The sequence below is a fragment of the Dioscorea cayenensis genome, chromosome 11 (genome assembly GCF_009730915.1).
Source record: "Dioscorea cayenensis subsp. rotundata cultivar TDr96_F1 chromosome 11, TDr96_F1_v2_PseudoChromosome.rev07_lg8_w22 25.fasta, whole genome shotgun sequence".
Taxonomy (NCBI): Eukaryota; Viridiplantae; Streptophyta; class Magnoliopsida; order Dioscoreales; family Dioscoreaceae; genus Dioscorea; species Dioscorea cayenensis.
The window spans coordinates 13393322-13417524 of NC_052481.1; the positions used below are offsets into that span (position 1 = coordinate 13393322).

At 38.6% G+C, this 24203-nt stretch overlaps 1 protein-coding gene across 1 annotated transcript; it reads right to left on the bottom strand.

Annotated features, from left to right (window-relative positions):
* Positions 1–2106: 2106 nt before the first annotated feature.
* LOC120271618 lies at positions 2107–2751 on the bottom strand. The gene is made up of 2 exons (XM_039278293.1): positions 2518–2751; positions 2107–2382 (listed from the first exon to the last, which is right to left on the bottom strand). Exons 1-2 carry the CDS (start codon positions 2749–2751, stop codon positions 2107–2109), a joined length of 510 nt encoding a protein of 169 aa, XP_039134227.1.
* Between the last annotated feature and the right edge of the window lie 21452 nt (positions 2752–24203).

The window sequence follows — 24203 nt, forward strand, 5'->3', positions numbered from 1 at the left end:
AATTTCCTTGAATTCTTTGCGGTCATAGTAGAGTAAATGGGCTAAGGGATGACCTTCCGTTGGGGCTTAGTTGCAGGGGCAACGGAGTGAAACGTTGAAGTGATTTTAGTACCTAGGGCTTAATTGTGGCTAGGATCTTCCACCTAGACCAAAGGGTTAGGTCTACATCTAGGAAGAGGATTTATCACTTGGAATCCCTAGAAGTCATTGTGATTCTATATGAGTGCGAGGTTGAGAGGTTATTCAATTTCTCCTCCGGGACATATATAGAGTTAGGCATGGTTGACCTTGGATTTGGGACCATGTATTTAAGGATCTCCATGACTAATTAATGAATTAGTTAGAAAGTATAATAGAGGGTTTTTGGCACTTGAAACGATTGTTCTAGGCGGAACAATATCCGGGTACCCGACTTATATCGATTACCTTACCTCCCTTTTACTTGCACTCTTTCTCTTGTTTCTTTTACTTTTGTTACATCACATTTTGTCACACAAATCACTATTCACTTTTTGTTTAGTTAAGAAACAATTTAATTGTTTTTATTCCCTACTCTCTGTGGATACGATACCCACTCATCTGGGATTTATTACTTCAATAAACCCCGTGCACTTGCAAGATATACGCAAGGAGCGTTGTCAAAAAGCCAAAAGAATCGAGTATGCCATAATGAAACAAACACAAGATCAAGAGAATGACAAGATAAAGCTTCAAAATAACAAAAGAGATATGATCGACGGCTTACCAGAATCGAGGGAGAAGAATGGGTAGAAGAGGAGTGGCCACAACCGAAAACCGATAAGAAATTGAAATGTCATGAAGAGTTAAAGCACGAGACGAGGTGGAAAGCTAGGAATCGAAGTGAATGTGAGGAGACCAGCAGTGAAGGATTTTCAAAAGGAAATGGGGGAACATGACTGTTCGCATTAAAGCATGGGATAGCGCTCGTGCACGGCCGTGAGAGTTAGGGCAAGCATTACTTGGTGAAGCACGGTCGTGCTCTAGGCATGCTCCTCCCCCTGATTTTCTCAAGAATGATTCCCAAAACATTTAAGGGAAGGATACGATCATGCCAATTGCATGGAAAACGTGCCTACCGCCGTGACATGCTTGTGCTTAACCTGTGCTAGCCCTGGAATGGTTCAAAAATTGAAGAAAGAGAAAATCAGGGGGTCAAGCATGGTCATGCTCAGCCCGTGCTTATCCTTGAAAAATCCCATGACAAAGTCCTTCCTCCTCTATGACAAAAAATAAAAAAGTTAGAGGTGACAGAAAGTATTGCAAACACGCTGAAATAATCACACATGCCACGAGAGACCAAAATAAAAATGAACACAGTATCAATAAGAACAAAATGAAAAACAACGGTAAGAACAAAATAACACGACCAAAAAGGAAAACACAACGACTTGGGGTGCCTCCCAAAAAGCGCTTGTTTACATTGGGAATAGGTTCGTGAAGTTGGTACCTCTCATGACCACCTGAAATACAACTTCAAGAATAGGGTAATAACGAATTAATCAGAGTGATCTCACCAAAAGTCCAAGGACTTAAATGGTTGGGTACATTAGGAATAGGTGGTGAGATGAGTGGTTTTTCCCTCTTGGTGGTCACCTTCTTCCACCACTTCGTTGCATGGGAAGTCTTTTTTTTTGGCGGTGTCCGTGGTGTATAGACCTCAATGGTCACCAAGTCTAAACAGTGCAATTCTTCCATCACCTTCTCTGGTGCTTCATCCTGAAAGGAGTTGTCCTCCAATACTTCAGTGAGCTCATCTTTCATAAATGTATCCTATACAAATTCATAGACAAATTCATCAATAACATTCACACAATGACATGTGTCATCAAAATCCATCGTATGCCTCATGGAATCCCGGAGCTTGAAAATAATTTCATCTTCGCCCACTCGAAGTGTCATTCAGCCATCCTTAACATCGATGAGAGCTTTTGAAGTTGCTAGGAATGACCTTCCAAGAATCAATGGCATTTCCACCTTGCAATCAACATCAAGAATGACAAAATCCATCGGAAAAATAAACTTGTCCTCCTTAACCAGAACATCTTCAATTATGCCTCTTGGTTACAAGATGGACCTATCTGCCAGCTACAGAGTCATAATGGTGGGTTTCAGTTCTCCAAGCCCAAGTTTCTGGAAGGTTTGGTAGGGCATGAGGTTAATTCTTGCTCCAAGACCAGCTAAAGGTTTCTCATCAACTAACTCTCCTATAGTGCAAGGAACAATGAAAACCCCTGGGTCTTTCTCCTTCTTGGGGAGTTTGTTAATGATCAACACTAAACATTCTTCACTGAGTGTCACTGAAGACACTTCCTCCAGTTTCCTCTTGTTCGTGAGTAGTTCCTTCAAAAATTTACAATATCTCTGCATTTAAGCAAGAGCTACAACAAATGGGACATTAATATGCAAAGTCTTAAACATGTCGAGGAATTTCTTATATTGTTCCTCCTGTTGATCCTTCTTCACTTTCACAGGATAAGGAAGTTTTGGTTGGTATACCGGTAGTACATCTTTTTCCTTACCCTGTTCTTTTTCTTTGTCCTCAAAGTCAGTTGGAGCTCCAGGATCAATGTCAACAGTGGGTTCAACAATCTGTACTTCAGGCTTCCTCTCAGTAGGGTTTGGGAGTTGAATCCCACTCCTCAGAGTGACACCATTCAGGGATTTCTTCTGATTTACCTCTGTGTTGCTAGGGAGGGACCCCGGGAGCCTCTCCTTTATCAATTTGGACATCTAGGCCATTGATTACTCTAGATTTCTCACTGTAGTGTTAGTATTCTTCATCATGTCCTCATAACCCAAGAGACGAGTTTCAGCGCTCTTGATGAATTGGGTTAACAAACCCATAAGTTCATTGGAAGGCTCTGAGGATGAAGAAGCGGATGGTTGTTGTGTACCCTAAGAGAGAGGTTTATACTATTGTTGTTGTGCCACTTGTCTTTGTCCTAATTTACTCCATGAAAAATTTGGATGATTCCTTCATCCAGCATTATATGTGTTGTTGTATGGGTTGTTATGATAGCGATGATTCTGCCCAATAAAATCTACTTGTTCAATCCACCTTGTACCCATATTAGAAAAAGAAGAATAACCTGGCTCATTTCGAGGTCCCCAACTATCACAAGGAGGTCCTTATCCACGAGAGATTGATTGCATGGTGTCCAACCTCTTAGCAATCACTTCAACCTATGCTGTAAGAGTGGTAATGGCTTCAACTTGATAAATATCAGCTATTTTAGCTGGTTTGTCCCTATCAGAACTCCACTGGTAACCATTGTTTGCCATTTCCTCAATCAAACTATAAGTCTCACTTGGTTGCTTGTTACATAGAGAACCTCCCGATGCAGCATCAAGCATCTGCTTGGTGGCATTGTTTAGACCATTGCAAAAGATTTAGATTTGCATCCATTCTACAATTCTATGCTATAGGCATTTCCTTAACATCTCTTTGTATCTCTCCCAAGTTTCATACAAGGATTCTGGTTCCAATCGCAGAAAGGAAGAGATATCACTCCTCAAATTAGTGATCTTTTCTGGAGGGAAGTATCTTGTGAGAAAAGTTTTTGACACCTATTTCCATGTTGTAAGAGACCCTTCGGCAAGGAACTTACTCACTATTTGTCTTCCTCGCAATGAGAATGGAAAAAGTCTCAGGCGAACAGCATCCTCAGATACATTGCTCGCCTTAAAAGTATCGCAGATTTCCAAGAAACTCCTAAGATGCTTATATGGATCTTCATCTTGAAACCCATCAAACTGGAACATCTGTAGTACCATTTGAATGAAATTAGGCTTTAATTCAAAGTTGTTCACCGCAACAGGAGGTCGACGATGCTTGACCGTAATCCTTCCAGATTTGACCAGGTAAAATTAAAAATGCTTTGTTGTTGATTTCCAACCATCTCTTCTTCTTGACCTACTTCAATACTATTTTCCACTGACCTTGTCTCACTCAAATTGATCTGTCTGATTCTTCTTCAAAAATTTCTTTCAACTTCAAGATCAGGGTTCACCAATGTGGAAGAAGTGCTTCCATGGGTCATACAAATGTGCCTACGCACAAAAGATAGGACAGTGTATGCTCAAAATAATATAAAGGGTGAAAACAAAATTAAGGCTGAAAAGAATGATTAAAAATAAATGGAAAAATAGATATTCACAAATATGAAAAAAATTAACAAACTAGATCACTATAGTCCAAATTTTTCCTAAAACTTGCCAGTCCACAGCAACGACTCCAAAAACTTGATGCAATCTCCGCAAAGTGTACGGGTCACACACAAGTAATACAGTGGTACCCTATGAAGGGTAGGATTGTCAAACCACAAAGATTGGACTTAAAGTACTAATCCTTCTTCTAATCTCTAGTTAAGCAAGAATTGGTTTTGGTTCAAAGAAAGAAAATAAAACAAGTAAAGGAAAGAACATGTGGAATTATCAGGTAGATTAGGATAGAGGTTTCAACAACAAGAGAGCAATTCCCCAGGATGATTCCTATGAACTATAGTTTGCTGACTTGCTTCTAATGCCTACCAGATACATTCTATGGATATGTATGTGCTCATATGCAATGTTACATCTATGGTTCTCAAATACACCAAGTTTTGCTAAGGTAATTATGGTTTCATACAAATCGAGTTTTGTAATCACACAGTATAACTAAAATTATGGCAATCTGCACAGCAAGTTTTACCTATTTAACTATACAAATCAAACACATCAAGTTATACAACACAACATTAATCATAAGAAACCAAAACAACTCTGTAGAACATTAAAATCAAGTAGTCAAAACATACAAAGCATCAAAGTTTAACATCCCGGGGCACGGTGGATGGTTAGCCTCTCATGGATGTGTACAACATGGAAGAAATAGATAAAGATCTAAGGAAATAAGATAAGACCACCTCATTCTCAAGATATTCTTCCTGGTTGAGCTTCCTTGATGCTAACCCCACTTCCCTTGTACCTCTAACTTGTCCTTGATCCCCTTAGATGGTGTGGTGAAGCTTGATCTTCGCCCTCATTAAAGTCCTCCAGGTGGAGAATAAAATCCTCGAACAAAGATGAGCCTAAAACTCTAGATAGCTAGAGTTAAAAGGTTGATTTCAGGCTCGACAAGGTCTAAGCACGATTGTGCTTGGATCGTGCTTCTCATTAAGATTTTTGAGTGAATCGGCTAAGTGTTTGTGTGGGAAAATCAGGGGGAGGAGCACGGTCATGCTCCTCCCATGCTTCATGACAAAACGCTTTTTGTGTATGTACCGCAAGTGCATGGGTTCATCAAAGTAATAATAACCTGGTGAGTGGGTAGTCATATCCACAGGGAATAGTGACAAGTTCCCCTTGCTTATATCCCGCAAGTGCACGGGTTTGTCGAAGTAATAATCCCGGATGAGCGGGGTCGAATCCACAGGGAGTAGGGAGTAAAGACACTTAATTCGATTCTTAGCTATATGGAGTATCAACAATGATAAGTGTGGTAATGATTCAATTCTCAGAAATTAAAAGCAACAAGTAAGAGAGTAAAAGTAAGGAGGAGGCAAGGCAATCGATAAAGATGGGATACTCGGATGATGTTTCACCTAGGATAATCGCTTCAAGTGCAAGAACTCTCTATTATGCTTCCTAATCAATGCAATGGTGAGTCGTGGAAATCCTTACATACATAGTCCCAAATCTAAGGTCAACTATGCCTAACTCTATACATGTCCCGGAGAAAAAATCGAACAATCTCAACACGTCGCACTCGCATAGAGATGCAATGAGCTCTAGGGATTCCAAGTGATAAATCTCTTCCTAGATTTAGACCTAACCCTTTGGTTCAGGTGGAAGGTTCCTAGCCACAATTAAGCCCTAGATACTAAGATCACCTCAACGCTTCACTCCATTGCACGCGCAACTAGGCCCCAGCGGAGGTTCATCCCTAAGACCATTCACTTTATTATGGCCGCAAAGAACTCGAGGAACGGAGGTAGAATCTATCACGTCGGAGGGGAAAGGGGACGCTCCTGTACCTCTCGACTCACCCTCTCAACCCTCTCCAACCTAGCTTTGTCTAACGCTCATGGTGTGTCACTCACTCACTAGGTTACCAACAAGAACTCTCAACCCTAGTGTCACTCTAGGGGAAATGTTCATACAATCAAGCATTCAAGGTTGGAACTCACAATAAACATCAATTTATTGAATGCATCATAAAGAAGTTCAATGAAACGAATACATCCTAGGGTTCACAATCACCCAAGTACCCACTAGGGGTTTAGCTCTCCATGGAGCTAAGTACAATCAAAGAAATCAAATGTAAAAGCAATAAATCCATAAAGAAACCCCCTCGATGGTCGTGTCGATGGTCTTGTGGAAAGTCCTCTACTCGTCGTCCAAGGATTCCTTCGTCCGGTATAGGATACGCCTCGATCGAAGCTCCCCGACCAACCTTCTTCCTAATGGAATCACGATGTCAGAGCCGTAAAACCTCTCCAAAACCTTGTCCAATACCCCTCGAAACCCTAGCCGAAGCCCTCTCGCAAGTTGGGAAAAAGATGGAGAAAAGAATACCAAAATCGGGGCTGAATCGGCTTTAAATAGGGCTAGAATCGGGCAACTCCACGGGCGTGGACGGTACACGCGCCCGTGCGGAATTTCCACACGGGCGTGGATAATTTCCACACGCCCATGTTGATTCTCTGTCTCTCTGATTTCTCGGCCAGCTGTGAACAGTGCTGCTACAGTGATTGCTGCAGTGTTACTTCATTGCTCTTCTACAGTCTTCGACCTGAATAACTTCCCAATTCCATACTTTCATCGGGGTAACGCAAACGGGCACACGTTCACGTCGTGAATCACTTGCTTCTTCAATGATATATATGTTAGTGGGGTTCTTGTTCTTGTATGCATAAGACGGAATGCTCGAGTGTGCCTGCCTTTGTGCCCCTCCAAATGGATGTACTCACTCGAATGCGAGGAGGTTGGCACACACTCTAGCATCTCACACCTGTCCTATGTCTTCGCGTTTGAACCTTAGCAAGATCTCCTCCAAAATAGGTGCATTATGATCCACATTGGCCCATTTCCTTCATACTCGGCCTCACAACCCTACCTGCATAAAAGTAACATAAAAACACACATATTAATGTAAAAAACTGAGAAAAGTAATGCTCAACATAAGGAATGAACGCTTCGCATTCATATCGCACAAGCACTTATCAAATAGTGATCAGAAACACAAGGATTGCTATTTAACTAAAGTGAAGATGGATCGATAGTCGTGTGAACAATATCAATATGAAAAGAAATAAAAAGAACAAGAAAGAGAGACGCTATAAAAAATGAGAGGAAAGGTAATCGATAAAAAGTGGGGTACCCAGACATTCCTCCCGCTAGGACTATTGCTTCAAGTGCAAAACCAACTATTATGTCTCCTAACTGATGCTTAATGAGTCATGGAAATCATAAAATACACGGTCTCAAACCTAAGGTCAATGGTGAGTAACCCTACACTATGCCCGGTGGAGAAATCGCTCAGTCTCAATACCTCACACTATGCAAAGTTGCTTAAAGCTCTAGGGACTCTTAGTGATAAACCCTATTCCTTAACATAGATCTAACCCTTTGGTCCACGCGAAAGACCTCTAGTCACATTTAAGCCCCAGGTACTAAGGATTACTTCAACACTTCACTCTTTTCCTTGCGCAACTAAGCCTCAGCGGAGTTCCTCTCTTAGCACTTTACTCTATTGTGACCACAAGAACTCTTGGAACATGGAGGTATGATAAATCACACCGAAGGGGAAAGGGGACGTTCCGCTACCTCTCGACTCACCCTTTCGACCCTCTCCAATCTTGCTTTGTCAACCTTCATGGTGTGTCACTCACTCACAAAGATTACCAATGTAGGCTCTCAACCCTAGTGTCACTCTAAGGGAAAACCCATTCAACAAGCATTCAAAATTAGAACTCAATTAAAGACATCAATTAAAGAAACATAATGTAAAGGTCAAAAAATAACATCATCCTAGGGTTTACAAGTCCAAGTACCCACTAGGGGTTTAGCTCTCCATGGAGGAAGATACAATCAATAATGAAATCAAAAGTAAGAACATGCAATCAATAAGTAAAACCCCCTTCGTATTCGTGTTGATGGTCTTATAGAGTGGCCATGTCTTCTCTAAAGGTTCCCTCATCAAGCCTAGGGCACACCTCATCGAATTAATGCTGACAAAAGCTCTCCCAATAACTATCTTCCAAAGGAACATGGTGTTGAAAGCCGTAGAACCACTCCAAAAGCCTTGTCAAAGCCTCTCCAAACCCTAGCCACAAGCACCTCCAAAGATGGTGAAAAGATGAGAAAAAAATAGGGCCAAAAGATTCCAAACCGGGCTAAAGTCGCGGCTTTAAATAGGCTGGAATCGGGCATCCACACAAGCGTGTGAATCTGTAGGAATTGATTTTTCAGCGCCCTGTGAACAGTAACTGCTACAGTAGTTTGCTATGGTACCTACTATTGTGCTCCGCCAAAATACTCACGAATTCACACTTTTCATTGAGGCCACATGAATGGACACACATCCATGCGATAGATCGCATTGCATCTTCAATAAAATCACATTTGATGATAATCTTGCTAACAATGCACAAGTCGGAACACATGAGTGTGACTACCTTTGTGCCCCTCCAATTTGCATGTTCACTCGAGCACAATGGAGGTTGGCACATACTCATATGTCTTTGAGCACAACTTGTGTCTTCACATATGTTTACTCCAAGATTTCATCAACAACGTGCATTCATGATCTACTTTGGCTTCTTTCTTCCATACTTGTCTCCACAACCCTACATTCACAAAAGTAACACAAATACACATGTATGAGCGATCAAATCTGAGAAAAGTAATGCTCATTGTAAGAATAGAATACTTTGTATTACTAATACACAAGCACTTATCACTTCGCCTATGAATGATAATGTTAGGAGCATCCTGAGCGTGCTTCCTCTATTGGACAGAAACTATCTCCAGACTGGAATAATCAGGGGGAAGAGCATGGTCGTGATGAGACCATGCTTGGCCTGAGAGCGCCCCCTGCTTAAATTATCACTAGGCCATCTCCAGGTTGAAATTATCAGGGGGACAAAGCATGACCGTACTTAGCGAAATCTTCATTCTTTGCTTCTTTCATCATGCCAAATTGCTTCTAGTCCCTGAATTCTGTACAAAGAACAAATATACACAAAAGTATGCTAAAGGACGAGTAAAAAATGAATTGAGAGCAAATAAATATGACATGAAATGCACTCATCAAAAATCTTGAACTAATAAAAAATGTTGATAAGTGCTGCCTTACCTAGTATAAACAACACAAAATAAAAAGAATCACAATCAACCATTTTTTATCTTTAACTCTCAAATTCCAACAATAAATTAGTTTTATAGACATATAAAATTGATCTCTTACTTCTATAAATCCTATCATTTTTACTTAAGAGACCTATCTAGTTATTTATTTGTTTTAATATTGTTAGAATCCCATTTATTAGCATGATTTTCCTTATCATAATTTTTTTATCCACATGATTTTTTAAAGTCATTTTTAATATTTGTCCTGAATCAAGTATTGTGAAAAAGATTCTTCCTAACAAAATAATAATGGATGTAGAGAACCAGGTTAGTTGCAAATAAGCATCTTTATTTGATAATTTTGATACTTGTTAATAAGCATGATTCATATTTGATGATTTTGATACTTACAAATTGTACATTTCATTTTTAAAACTCATGTGAAATGATTTCTTTTCTTCTATTTGGTTAGATTAATATATAACACATTGGTTCCTATGCTTTCCATATAAATTACATATATATTTAATATTTTAAATTGGCTTGGATATAATTTAATAGTTTAATAGTTCAATAATTATACTTGGTTCAAAGAACATTTATCATTGCTTGTTGTATATAGTTTAAAAATATATTAACATTTAACTTGAATACATTCAAATAGTGGACGCAAATGAAGCCAATTTGATAAATATCATTCCGTTGAAAAGATCACAACAAAAGGGCTCCCAATTGACTTTAGTGGAATGCCATCTTTTCTAACCACCCCATAAGCTAAGCTGAAGTTTAAATAATATTGAATTGATGAACTAGGTAGTATATGTGAATGTATTTAATCAATTATTCTATTAGTGTTAGAGTTATCTTGATTTCACACATGAGGATGTGCCAACTTCTGAAAGAGTTCATGTTAATTTGTGAGTTGGTAGGGCACAAAGGCAGTCACATCTTCATGTCATAACTTGCGTGAAAGATTTCAAGAGCCCTCCCAATGGTGTTTAGTCGACAAAAAGCCACATGATCTACCACATGGGCATATGCCTCAGAAGAAGGAGAGTTTTGGAAGAATTAGGCACAAAAACACTGTAGCACTACTGTAATAAGTTACGGTAGTAAATTATTGTAGCAGTTACTATTTATAACCATGTGGAATTTTCACACGGGCATGTGAAAAATTTTATAACCCACAGGGATGTGGCAGCACGTGACATGCACAGGTTTCTGATTATAAAATGCCGCTTTGCCTGATTTCTGGGAGACTTTTTAACGGCTTTTAAGAGGCAAGACAACTAGGGTTTGGAGAGGTCTTTGCAACTTTGGGGATGTTTCTTCACCAACTTTGATTGATTTCTCCTCCATCATAGCATCAAGGAAGCCATCGATGACTCTAGCTTCAAAGACGAATCAATCAAGACATTGAAACTACCCATCAAGGCCATCATCATGTATTCAATGGTTTTATTTCCATGGCTTTTACAGATTTTCACTCTATTATTTATTTTGCAACTTGCTTCATGGAGAGCTAAACTCTAAAGTGTATTTGGGTATGTGAACCCTAGGATTATATTCTTTGTATTAATTTACATTGTGTTTGCCTTTTAATCCGAGTTTAGTTTAGTTTTAATCTTGTGCTTTTAATGCTCGCTTTCTTTATTGATCTATTGATTGATTAAATGATTTGCATTGATTCATTTACCTTGGTGAGAGAGAGGTCTCCTTTGGGGTTAGAACCACAAGATTAAAGAAGTTTGAAAAGGTGAGTCATGAGATAATAGAGTGTCCCCTTTTTCCTTCGATTGGTGTATTCTATCTCTGTATTCCCTAAGCTTCAAGCAACCATATATGGTGTGAGGTGTTGAGAGAGTTCTCCGCTAGGACCTTGTAGGGAGTTAGGGACCTTTCACCTAGAAGTAAGGCTAGATCTAGATACATCTTTTGGAATCCCTAGAGTACTATGTGTTATATGTGGTGTAAGGTGTTGAGACTGAGAGATTTCTCCACCGGGATCTCGTAGGGGACTAATATCAGTGATTTGGAGGTAGGATCAGGTTATCTTTGGATTTCCATGACTTAATTAACTCTGTTTACGAACACTTTCTTAATATTGTGCTTAATGTTTGAATCCTAGGGGGAGCATTGCCCGAATACCTCATTTTCATTGATTGAGACTACTCCTCAATTTACTTATGCTTACTTGTTCATGACATTCATCTTTTTGTGAATTAGTTCATCATATCACATTCTTAATCATTCAACTAGATAACTTAGAAGTATCTATTACTAATACTCCTGTTCCCTGTGGATTTAACTACTCAACCTAGTGAGTACACTTTATTACTTGAGTGACCCATGCACTTGCGGAAACACGCAAGGGGTATGTCATGTATTATTAATGTGTGTTAATTGTTACACAATTTCATTAGAAGAGAGATGGAAAAAGACCCTGTAGAAGCTGAAGTAGATAATCTAATTTAAGGGGAAATCATGGAAAATGATGTTGATAATATTATAGCTATTGACCCAACATATGAGTGGACTCGATTTAGACTTGAAATGGTTGCAGACATGTTTAACACATGGCGATCAAGTTGATAATAAAAATAAATATCCATGTTATTGAAATAAATACTTCTATGTATTAGTCTTTTTTTGGTCAATGTTTGCTTTTGCAATCATACACTGAACAATTAATATCTATGTTGTGGAAATGAATGAATGCTTCCATGTATTAGTCTATTTTTAGTCAATGTTTATTTTTGTAGTCATACACCTGCTTTTGTGTCAGTATTGTTTTTGTAATCATGCAATTCAATCCTATTTTTATTAGTTTTTTTATTGCTTTCATCTTTTTATTTAGAATGGATCTTGAAGTACTTTCTACTCCTATTATTTTATTATTTCTATGCCTTTTTCTTAGTCACTGAAAATATGTGTTTACTTATCCATATAGTTGATATGGTTAAACCATTAAGAAGTTATAATGACATTCTTTATCTTACCCGGTACTATAAATCTAGTGAAGGTTGTTTCTTCATTGGAAGTTGTGTTAAAAAAATGCTAGAATTGTTCCAGTCATCCATCTTTGTGTAGAAATTTTCTTAAATACCTATTTGTACTAAACATACGTATGGCATTACCTCTAATTACATTTTGTACAATGGTTGCAGCTTGTTGATTGGACACTACAAATTTTATTTTTATTTTAGTCAATAAAATCTATTTTACTGAGCTTGATCTACTCTTTTGAAATATGAATAGAGTTAAAATGATAGAAGATTATTCATAAGAAGTGAAAATTACAAGAAACTGCATAATCATATTTGTAAATCTTGTTCTTTCTTTCTTTTTTTTTAATGGATGTTGGAGAATCACAACGCAGGGGGAGAGCCCAAAACAAACATTATTGGACAGCAGAAAATGATAAGGCTTTGATTGAGGCCTTAGTTGAGATGTCCACAAATGGCATGTGGCGAGGCAAAAATGGATTTAGAAATGGTTATCTGTTTCAATTAGAGAGAATGATAAAGAAAAAGATTCAGCATATCACATTGAATGTTATGCCAAACATTGAGTCTTAGGAGACACTATTAAGGAGACAAACTGTAGCTATTACTGACATTCTGTGCATTAGTGGATTTTCTTGGAACCATGAAAGTAGCACTATTGAGTGAGAAAAAAGTGCGTATGATGAGTATGTGAAGGTGTGGGTTGTTATATTTACAAATTATATAAAAACCTTCTGTTAATATTCTTCATACTTACAATTTTTTTTTGTTTTAATATAGAATCACAAGGACGCTACTGGTCTTTATGGCAAAATCTTTTCTTTTCTTCAACAATCTCACTTTGGTGTTCACCAAAGATCGAGCTCATGGCCATGCAAGAAGTGACCTCATAGATGATGTGAATCAATACATGCATAATAACATTAGCTTGGATGAGAATGGGAGCATCTCGCAAAATGCAAGTGAAGATTTTTTACATACCTATGCAAGAACCTGGTGACTCTTCATCAGCCTTGACTTCAGATAGCAATATTTGGAAGATGTCTAAGCAACAAAAGGGAAAAGGTCTTGCCAAGGATCCAAATATTTTAGCAATTTATGAAAATGTTCCACAATTTGTGGAAGTAGTTGGTACGAGGTTTAAGGCAATGGTTGAATGTGTTGTTCGCAATGCTGAGACTATTGCTCTCAAGGAAGAAACTAGTAAAGAAGTTGAAGGGAAAAAGAAATTAATTGGTGATGTAATTTTCAACATTAACGAGCTATGCAAGAATGAAGCACTAATTATACTACAAAAACTATGAAAAGATAACTAAATGTGTTTTGGTCTTTCCTATTAGCAAGAAGCTACATTTTTGTCATCTAATTTTAGCAGGGATATCAAATTACTAGCCTAATGTGTAAACCATCTTTGAATGAATGTTGCCTTAGGTTTGATGCTTGTGTGTATGGACGCTCTATGGACCATCTTAGTATATGACTTTTTTATAAGTTGTATCTCTTTTTCATGTTGTTGCATTATGACTTTGTGGTGGAGAATTTATGGGGTTATGTATGTCATAAGTGCTTGTGTATTAGTAACACGAAGTATTCTTTTCTCATATTGATCATTACGTTTCTTAGATTTTATAGCTTATTCTTGTGTATATTTGTTCTTTTGTGCATCTAGGGTTGTAGAGACAATTGTGGAAGAAATGAACCAAAAGTAGATCGTGGATGCATTTGTTGATGAAGTCTTGGAGTGAGCAAACATGAAGACACAAGTTGTGCTCAAAGACATGTGGGTGTGTGTCAACCTCCATTGTGCTCAAGCGATTACGCAATTTGGAGGGACACAAAGGCAGTCACACTCATGTGTTCAGACTTGTGCAATGCTAGCAAGATCATTCGTTAATGCGGTTTGTTAAAGACGCAATGCGATCTACTCTACCTTATGGATGTGTACCCATTCATGTGGCCTCGATGAAAAAGTGTGGATTCGGGAGTATTTTGGTGAAGTACTGTGGCAATTATTGTATCAAAATCGCTGTAGCAATTACTGTTCACAGCTCTCATGAAATCAAGTTCTGAAAATTCACACAGCCGTGTGGAAATTCCACACGCCCGTGTGGATACCCGATTCCAACCCCTATTAAAGCCGCGATTTTAGACGTTTTAAAGGATCTTTTTCCAATCTTTTTCCCAACTTTTTCCCATCGTTGGAGGAGCTCGCGGCTACAGTTTGGAGAGGCTTTGGCTAGGTCTTTAGAGTGGTTCTACGGCATTCGACACCGTGTTCCTTCGGAAGATAGTTATTGGGTGAGCTTTTGTCGGCATCGATTCGGCGAGGTGTGCCCTAGGCTTGATGAGGGAACCCTTGGAGAAGATGAGGCGACTCCACAAGACTATCGATACAAACTATGAGGGGGTTTTCTTATGGATTGCATGCTTTTACATTCGATTTTATTGTTGATTGTATCTTGCTCCATGGAGAGCTAAACCCCTAGTGGGTTCTTGGACTTGTAAACCCTAGGATGACTTTGCTTCTTTGACCTTTATTATGCTTCTTTCATTGATGTTTTAATTGAGTTCCATCTTTGAATGTTTATTGCATTGATTTTCCCTTAGAGTGACACTAGGGTTGAGAATCTATCTAGGTAATCCTTGTGGATGAGTGACACACCATGAGGGCTAGACAAAGCAAGGTTAGAGAGGGTCGAGAGGGTGAGTCGAGAGGTAGTGGAATGTCCCCTTTTCCTTCTGATGTGATTTATCCTATCTCCACATTCCAAGAGTTCTTTGCGGTCATGATAGAGTGAAATGCTAAGAGACAAACTCCGCTGGGGCTTAGTTGCGCAAGCAACAGAGTGAAGCGTTGAAGTAATCTTTAATGCTGGGGCTTAATTGTGACTAGGGATCTTTTGCCTAGACCAAAGGGTTAGATCTATACTAGGGAATAGGGTTTATTAATTGGAATCCCCAGAGCTTCTTGCAACCCCACACAGTGAGAGGCGTCGAGAGTATCCCTTTTCGCCGGGGCATAGTGTGAGGGTTAGTCACGGTTGACCTTAGGTTTAAGACCATATATCTTAGGATTTTCACGACTCATTAGACATCAGTTAGGAGGCATAATGAGGAGTCCTGCACTTGAAACAATAGTCCTAGGGTAAGCTATGTATGGGTGCCCCATTTTCTATCGATTGCCTCTCCTTATTCACATAGCGTCTCTTTCTTCTTTTCTGTATTTTCATTTGCACTGATATTGTTCACACAACTCTTGAATCATCTTCACCATAGTTAAATAGCAATTCTAGTGTTTTTGAGCATTATTTCCTGTGGATACGACTACCCACTCACTAGGGTACTTCATTACTTTGACAACCCGTGCACTTGCGGTACACACACGCAAGGGGTGTGTTTGTATGCTTCTTTATTTGCTCATATAATGAATGTCACTTGTTTTTTTATGGAAATTTTATGGATCATGTTAGTTGTTGTTGTAGAGATAGTGAATGATCATTTTTAGACCACATATATGTGCATATTTGACATTCTCTCTTGGGGATTCTATTATATAGGTTAAATGTTGCCTGTTTATGCTTATTACTTTTAGGAGCATATGTTCCATGCATTCATAAAGAATGGCCTAGGGATGTTGTTTTAAAGGCAAAGAATATGTAATGATTATATGAATTTTGAAGAGGTTCATTGGATTCATGTATTTAGTTTAAGCTTTTTTTTAAATAATTCTTATTTGTGCTATTACTTAACACAATAATGTTAATCGAGCCTCTCTTTTCCTTGCTTTAGATGCAGACAAGAAAATTTTATGTCAAATGTTGGCATGGCTCTCATCTAACACAAATGTTGGAAGCAACTGTTAGCTTCTGAGAATTGGAAAACAAAGTTAGCATAGTAATGAGTCTCTCAACTTGCTTTGTGATTTCAATATCAATATTACAAATATTTTGTATTTAATTTTGATAATTACTAAGAGTAAATTGTTCAATTTAAATAGTTTATTATTGTGATCAAATTATATAATAGGTAAATTGAGTTAATTAATTAAATATTTAATTTTAATAATTAAAATGAATAATTATATTCAAAATATTTTACAAATAATTAATTTTATTTGATCTTACTCATAATTCATGTTTTTACACAATTTTATTTTATTTATTATAATAAGGGTACTAGAGTAATTTCATAACAATCTCCACTCCACCTTTTCCCATTCTCAATACACATTCTTTCCAACCAAACATCTTTTTCATTCCCATCTTTATAATTCTCATTCTCATTCCCATTCGCATTTACATTCCTATTCCCTAATCCAAATGGATCCTTAATTGATGTCAATGAAGTGTGAAGTAAAGTCCACCAGATGTGTTTATGTTGCATAATGGTTGTGCCTTTACTGTTTGGGAAATACAATGTTAAGATGTTTACTACTATGCTATTGATACAGTGTATATTTCGCTTGAAGAGTATAACTTGCATAATTATTATTTCCACCTATGACTTGCATAATCACTCTTGTCATGAACAATTTGATGATTTTTATAAGCCTTTGATGTCATAAGTTTTTCTTTGGGTTGATTACTATTTTTTTCATTTGCATAATATTATTAGATCATGATAATGGAACCTAACCATGTGAAATATTTAATAATAATAATAATAATAATAGTATTTAGAATATTTAATAAATAATTATATTTATTTATCACTAAACATAACCTATAATTTATATGAAATATATCATTTCTTTAGAATAAGGGCATAAAATAATTTACAACATCTCTTCTTTCCACTTTTCCCATTTTCAATAAATTACACTCTTATTACCCTCCCATCCAAACAAAGTTTCATTCCCATTCCCAATCCCTTTCATTCCCATTCGGTGAACCAAACACACACCTCATATCATGCAAACATATATATATACAACTTTATTATGTGAGGAATCAGAATAAATCAGGTTCGAATAGAAGTTGTTAATTCATGTTGGGTTTGAATACAGATTGGTTGCCTGAATTTAAATCCGGACCCAATCCGGCTCAAAATATTCAGATAACCCAACCTTTATACCCCTAAAATTTTAAAAGGTCACAATCTTAAGCCCAACTGCCAAAGTCCAATCATCCAAAAGCTTTAGAATTTTAAGGTTTATTCAAGCTGCCCCACCCCCCTCTTCTCTCTCTCTCTCTCTCTCTCTCTCTCTCTCTCTCTCTCTTTAAGTTTTAGGGGCATCTTGGTGAGGCTCACGACTCCTATCTCCTGTAACGCTCACAGCTTTAATCCCTATCTTGGTGGGGCTCATGACTGTAAGCCTCTTAAAGTTTTTAATTCTTTTGAATTTCTAGGCATGTTTTGGGTATTTTTTTTTTTCAAAATGTCCATTTGTTATTTTTATAACATTTTTATTTATCATTTTTATTTCTTTATCAAAAGCCAAATTTGGCATATTTTTTTTCTCCTATTATTTCCTTTAAATGTTTGTTAATTCTAGTTGTGTGTTATTATTATTTTTTTCAATTATCACTTTTAATTGGCTAAACTCTTTATTAATAATTTATGATGTCTTAAGTGTTACTTATTTAGATAATGAAATTATACAACTAGAATATGAGGCATGGAAACTTTATAGTCAAGATGAAATTTTCTATTTAGTTGTAATGAAAAGAATATGAGGCATGGAAACTAAAATCAATATTAAAATAATATTAATGTTTAGAATTAAATATATAATTTAATTAAATAAATTAATGATTTAGAATAGTAATTAGATAATGATTTTTTATATTTATAAATATTTAATTATATAAATGACAAGTTCCCCTTGCTTATATCCCGCAAGTGCACGGGTTTGTCGAAGTAATAATCCCGGGTGAGCGGGGTCGAATCCACATGGAGTAGGGAATGAAAATACTTAGTTTGGTTCTTAGCTATGTGGAAGATCAATAATGATTGGTGTGAAATTGATTCAATTCTCAATAATAAAAGAAACAAGTGAGAGAGCAAGAATAAAGAAAAAGGGTAAAGCAATCGATAAAGATGGGGTACTCGGATGATGCTTCACCTAGGAAAATTGTTTCAAGTGCAAGAACTCTCTATTATGCTTCCTAATCGATGCAATGGTGAGTCGTGGAAATCCTTACATACATAGTCCCAAATCTAAGGTCAACTATGCCTAACTCTATTCATTTCCCGGAGGAGAGATTAAGTAACCTATCAACCTCGCACTCGAATAAAGTTGCAATGGGCTCTAGGGATTCCAAGTGATAAATCGGTTCCTAATTATAGACCTAACCCTTTGGTCTAGGTGGAAGGTCCCTAGCCACAATTAAGCCCTAGATACTAAGATCCCCTCAACGCTTCACTCCATTGCACGCGCAACTAGGCCCCAGCGGAGGTTCATCCCTTAGACCATTCACTCTATTATGGCCGCAAAGAACTCAAGGAACGGAGGTAGAATCTATCACGTCGGAGGGGAAAGGGGGCGCTCCTGTACCTCTCGACTCACCCTCTCAACCCTCTCCAACCTAGCTTTGTCTAACGCTCGTGGTGTGTCACTCACTCACAAGGTTACCAACAAGAACTCTCAACCCTAGTGTTACTCTAGGGGAAATGTTCATACAATCAAGCATTCAAGGTTGGAACTCACAATAAACATCAATTTATTGAAAGCATAATAAAGAAGTTCAATGAAACAAGTACATCCTAGGGTTCACAATCACCCAAGTACCCACTAGGGGTTTAGCTCTCCATGGAGCTAAGTACAATCAAAGAAATTGAATGTAAAAGCAATAAATCCATAAAGAAACCCCCTCGATGATCGTGTCAATGGTCTTGTGGAAAGTCCTCTACTCGTCGTCCAAGGATTCCTTCGTCCGGTATAGGATACGCCTCGATCGAAGCTCCCCTACCAACCTTCTTCCTAATGGAATCACGATGTCGGAGCCGTAGAACCTCTCCAAAACCTTGGGCAATACCACTCGAAACCCTAGCAGAAACCCTCTCACAAGTTGGGGAAAAGATGGAGAAAAGAATGCTGAAATCAGGGCAGAAATCGGCTTTAAATAGGGCTGGAATCGGGCGACTGCACGGGCGTGTATGATGTCACACGCCCCTGTGGAATTTCCACACGGCCGTGGATAATTTCCACACGCCCGTGTGGATAACATAAAAACACACATATTAATGTAAAAACCTGAGAAAAGTAATGCTCAACATAAAGAATTAACGCTTCACATTCATATCGCACAAGCACTTATCAATAAATTAAAATGAATACACAATAAGTAATTTTTTAATAAAACTCCATTTATGGGTGGTAACTTTACCACTATTATGAAGTGGTGACTTCATACCCACTTCCATGCCAAACAACACATAAAAGTATTATACTCAAACTTTTTGTGAACTTGATAAGCGCTTGTGCAATAAGAATACGAAGTGTTCTTTCCTTATGATGAGCATTACTTTTATCGGGTTTTAACGCTAATATGTGTGTATTTATGTTACTTTCATGCAGATAGGGTTGTGAGGCCGAGTATTAGAGGAAGAAACCAATGTGAATCGTAAATGCACCATTTGGAGGAAATCTTGAGAAGGTTCAAACGCGAAGACATAAGTTGGGTTTGAAATGCGGGAATGTGTGCCAACCTCCTCGTATTCGAGTTAGCACAACAATTTGGAGGACCACAAGGGTAGTCACAGTCAAGCATTCCGGCTTGTGCATGTATAGCAAGTCTCCACCAACACGTCCGTTATTAAAGAAGCAAAGTGATTCACGACCCAAACGTGTGCCCATTTGCATAACCTCGATGAAAGCATGGATTCGGGAGAGTTTCGGGTCAGTATTGTGACAGTGTACTGTAGCAAAATATTTTAGCATTTCATTGTAGTAGGTACTGTTCACAGCCGACCGAAACTGAGCAAAACAGAGAATCCACACAGGCATGTGGAAATTCCACACGCCCGTGTAAAAAATCCACAGGGGCGCTCACATGAGTATGTGGATTCCCGATTCCAGCCCTATTTAAGGTCGATTTCAGCCCCAATTTCAAAATTCTTTTTCGGGATCTTTTCCCCAACTTGAGAAAGGGCGGCAGCTAGGGTTTGGAGAGGTATTAGCTAGGGATTAGGAGAGGTCCTACGGCTCCGACATCGTGCTCCGTTTAGAAAAAGGTTAGTGGGAGAGCTTTCGTCGGCATCGATCCGGCGAGGTGTATCCTAGGTCGGACAAAGGGACCCTTGGACAAGTAGAGGATTCTCCACAAGACCATCGCCACCACTATCGAGCGGGTTTTCTATGGATTCTTTACTTTTACATTTGATTTCATTGATTGTAATTAGCTCCATGGAGAGCTAAACCCCCTAGTGGGTACTTGGGTATTTGTGAACTCTAGGATGTATTCGTTTCATTGAACCTCTTTATTATGCTTTCAATTAATTGATGTTCTACTTGAGTTCCAATCTTGAATGCTTGATTGTATGAATACTTTTTTAGAGTGACACTAGGGTTGAGAGTTCTTATTGGTAACTCTTGTGAGTGAGTGACACACTACGAGAGTTAGACAAAGATAGATTGGAGAGGGTTGAGAGGGAGAGTCGAGAGGTAGCGGAGCGTCCCCTTTCCCCTACGGTGTGATTTATCCTATATCCATTTCCTCAAGTTCTTTGCGGTCATAGTAGAGTGAATGGGCTAAAGGATGACCTTCCGCTGGGGCTTAGTTGCAGGTGCAACGGAATGAAGCGTTGAAGTGATTTTAGCACCTAGGGCTTAATTATGGCTAGGGACCTTCCAACTGGACCAAAGGGTTAGGTCTACATTTAGGAAGAGGATTTATTACTTGGAATCCCTAGAACTCATTGCAATTCTATACAAGTGCGAGGTTGAGAGGTTATTCAATTTCTCCTCTTGGACATGTATAGAGTTAGGAATGGTTGACCTTAGATTTGGGACCATGTATTTAAGGATCTCCACGACTCATTATTACATCAGTTAGAAAGTATAATAAAGGGTTCTTGCACTTGAAATGATTATCCTAGGCAGAACAATATCTGGGTACCTCATTTATATTGATTGCCTTACCTTCTCCTTTACTTGTGCTCTCTCTCTCTCTTGTTCTTTTACTTTTGTTATTTCACATCTTGTCACACATATCACTATTCATCTTTCACTTAGTAAAGAAACAATTTAAGTGTTTTTATTCCCTACTCCCTATGGATATGATACCCCACTCACCTGGGATTTATTACTTTGACACTCGTGCACTTGCGGTTTATACGCATATTCGGTCGTGTCAAGTTTTTGGCGTCGTTACCGGGGAGTATGTGATAAGTGCTTGTGCGATAAGAATATGAAGTGTTCTTTCTTATGTTGAGCATTACTTTTCTAGGGTTTTAACTCTAATATGTGTGTATTTATGTTACTTTCATGCAGGTAGGGTTGTGAGACCGATTATGAGAGAAAGAAGCTAATGTGGGTCGTAATGCACCAATAGGGTTGGGAGGAAATCTTGCTAAGGTTCAAACGCGAAGACATAGGTCGGGTTCGAGATGCGGGAATGTGTGCCAACCTCCTCGTATTCGAGTTAACACAACTATTTGGAGGGGCACAAGGGCAGTCACATTCAAGCATTCCGATTTGTGCATATAGAACAAGATCTCCACCAACATGTCCGTTATTGAAGAAGTAAAGCGATCAACAACGTAAACGTGTGCCCATTTGCGTTACCTCAATGAAAGAATGGATTCGGGAGTATTTCGGGCGGTACTGTAGTAGACTATTGTAGCAAGAATACTGTACCAGCACTGTTCACAACCACCCGAGAAAATAGGAAAACAGAAAATCCACACAGGCGTGTGGAAATTCCACACGCCCGTGTGAAAAATCCACAGGGGCGCTCACACGGGCGTGTGGATTCCCAATTCCAGCCCTTTAAAAGCATATTTCAGCCCCGATTTTAGTATTCTTTTCTCCATCTTTTCCCCAACTTGAGAGAGGGCGGCGGCTAGGGTTTTGAGAGGTATTGGCTAGGACTTTGGAGAGGTTCTACGGCTCCGACATCGCGTGCCGTTTGGAAGAAGGTTAGTAGGAGAGCTTTCGTCGGCACCGATCCGGCAAGATGTATCCTAGGCTGGACAAAGAGACCTTTGCGACGAGTAGAGGACTCTCCACAAGACCATCGCTATGACTAATGAGGAGGTTTTCTATGGATGCTTTGTTTTTATATTCGATTTCATTGATTGTATCTAGCTCCATGGAGAGCTAAACCCCTAGTGGATACTTGGGTATTTGTGAACCCTAGGATGTATTCATTTCATTGAATCTCTTTATTATGCTTTCAATTAATTGATGTTTATTATGAGTTCCAATCTTGTATGCTTGATTGTATGAATACTCCCCTAGAGTGACACTAGAGTTGAGAGTTCTTGTTGGTAACTCTTGTGAGTGAGTGACACACCATGAGAGTTAGACTAAGGTAGATTGGAGAGGTTTGAGAGGGTGAGTCGAGAGGTAGGGGAGCGTCCCCTTTCCCCTCCGGTGTGATCTATCCTACCTCCACGTTCCAAGAGTTCTTTGCGGCCATAGTAGAGTGAATGGGCTAAGGGATGACCTTCCGCTGGGGCTTAGTTGTGAGTGCAACAGAGTGAAGCGTTGAAGTGATGTTAGCATCTAGGGCTTAATTGTGGCTAGGGATCTTTCACCTAGACCAAAGGGTTAGGTCTATACATAAGAATAGGGTTTATCATTTGGATAAACCTAGAGCTTATTGCAATTCTATACGAGTACGAGGTGTTGAGATTGTTCGATTTCTCCTCCGGGACATATATAGAGTTAGGCATGGTTGACCTTACATTTGGGACTATGTAATTAAGGATTTTCACGACTCACTATTGCATTAATTAGGAAGCATAATAGAGGTTTCTTGCACTTGAAATGATTATCCTAGGTGGAACAATATCCGGGTACCCCATCTTTATCGATTGCCTTACCTTCTCCTTTACTTGTGCTCTCTTTCTTGTTGTTTTTTACTTTTGAGAATTAAATCTTGTCACACATATCACTATTCATCTTCCACATTAGTTAAGAAACAACTTGAGTGTCTTTATTCCCTACTCTCTGTAGATACGATACCCACTCCTCTGGGATTATTACTTCGACACCCGAGCACTTGCGGTTTACACGCATATACGGACGTGTCAGCAGGCGTTTAGAGATACTTTGAGCTTTGTTTTCTTAGCTATTCACTCATTCATTCTAATTCATTTCTTCTTATTCTATCAATGTTCTGATTTTCTTTTTCTTTCTTTTTGGTGTAGCTTCAAGTTATGACCCGAGGGAACCCTTCAAGATTGATTGAAGGAGGTCCTAAGCTTGAACGTACACTTAGAAGAAAAGGGAAAGAACCTGTGCAAGAACCATCTAATCTAGCTGATTTAGAAGTAGAAGAATCTAAAAGCATGGCAAAACAGAATGAGCAATAGTGGACATTATCCGATTATGCCAGACCTTCAGTATTGGGGACACAATCGAGTATTGTGCGTCCCTCGATTACAGCTCAGAACTTCAAGCTAAAGCTAGCATTCATCCACATGTTGCAGCAATCCGCATAGTTCAATGGTTTGGCCGATGAGGATCCAAACAGTTATATAGAGAACTTTCTAGAAGTGTGTGATATGCTTAAGATAAACGGGGTGACGGATGATGCCATCAAGTTGAGAGCCTTCCCATTTCCTTTAAAGGGGAGAGTGAAGCAGTGGCTACACTCATTACCTAGAGCATCGATTACCACATGGAAGGAGATGGTAGAAGCTTTTCTGGCCCGTTATTTCCCTCCCAAAAAATCTGCA

Bases quoted from the DNA above. Each gene is read 5' to 3' on its own strand.
- LOC120271618 (XM_039278293.1), bottom strand. From the start codon at position 2,751: ATGTCCAAATTGATAAAGGAGAGGCTCCCGGGGTCCCTCCCTAGCAAC. The intron at 2,383-2,517 runs GTATACCAACCA...GCTTAAATGCAG, and splicing joins AGGAAAAAGATGTACTACCG to AGATATTGTAAATTTTTGAA.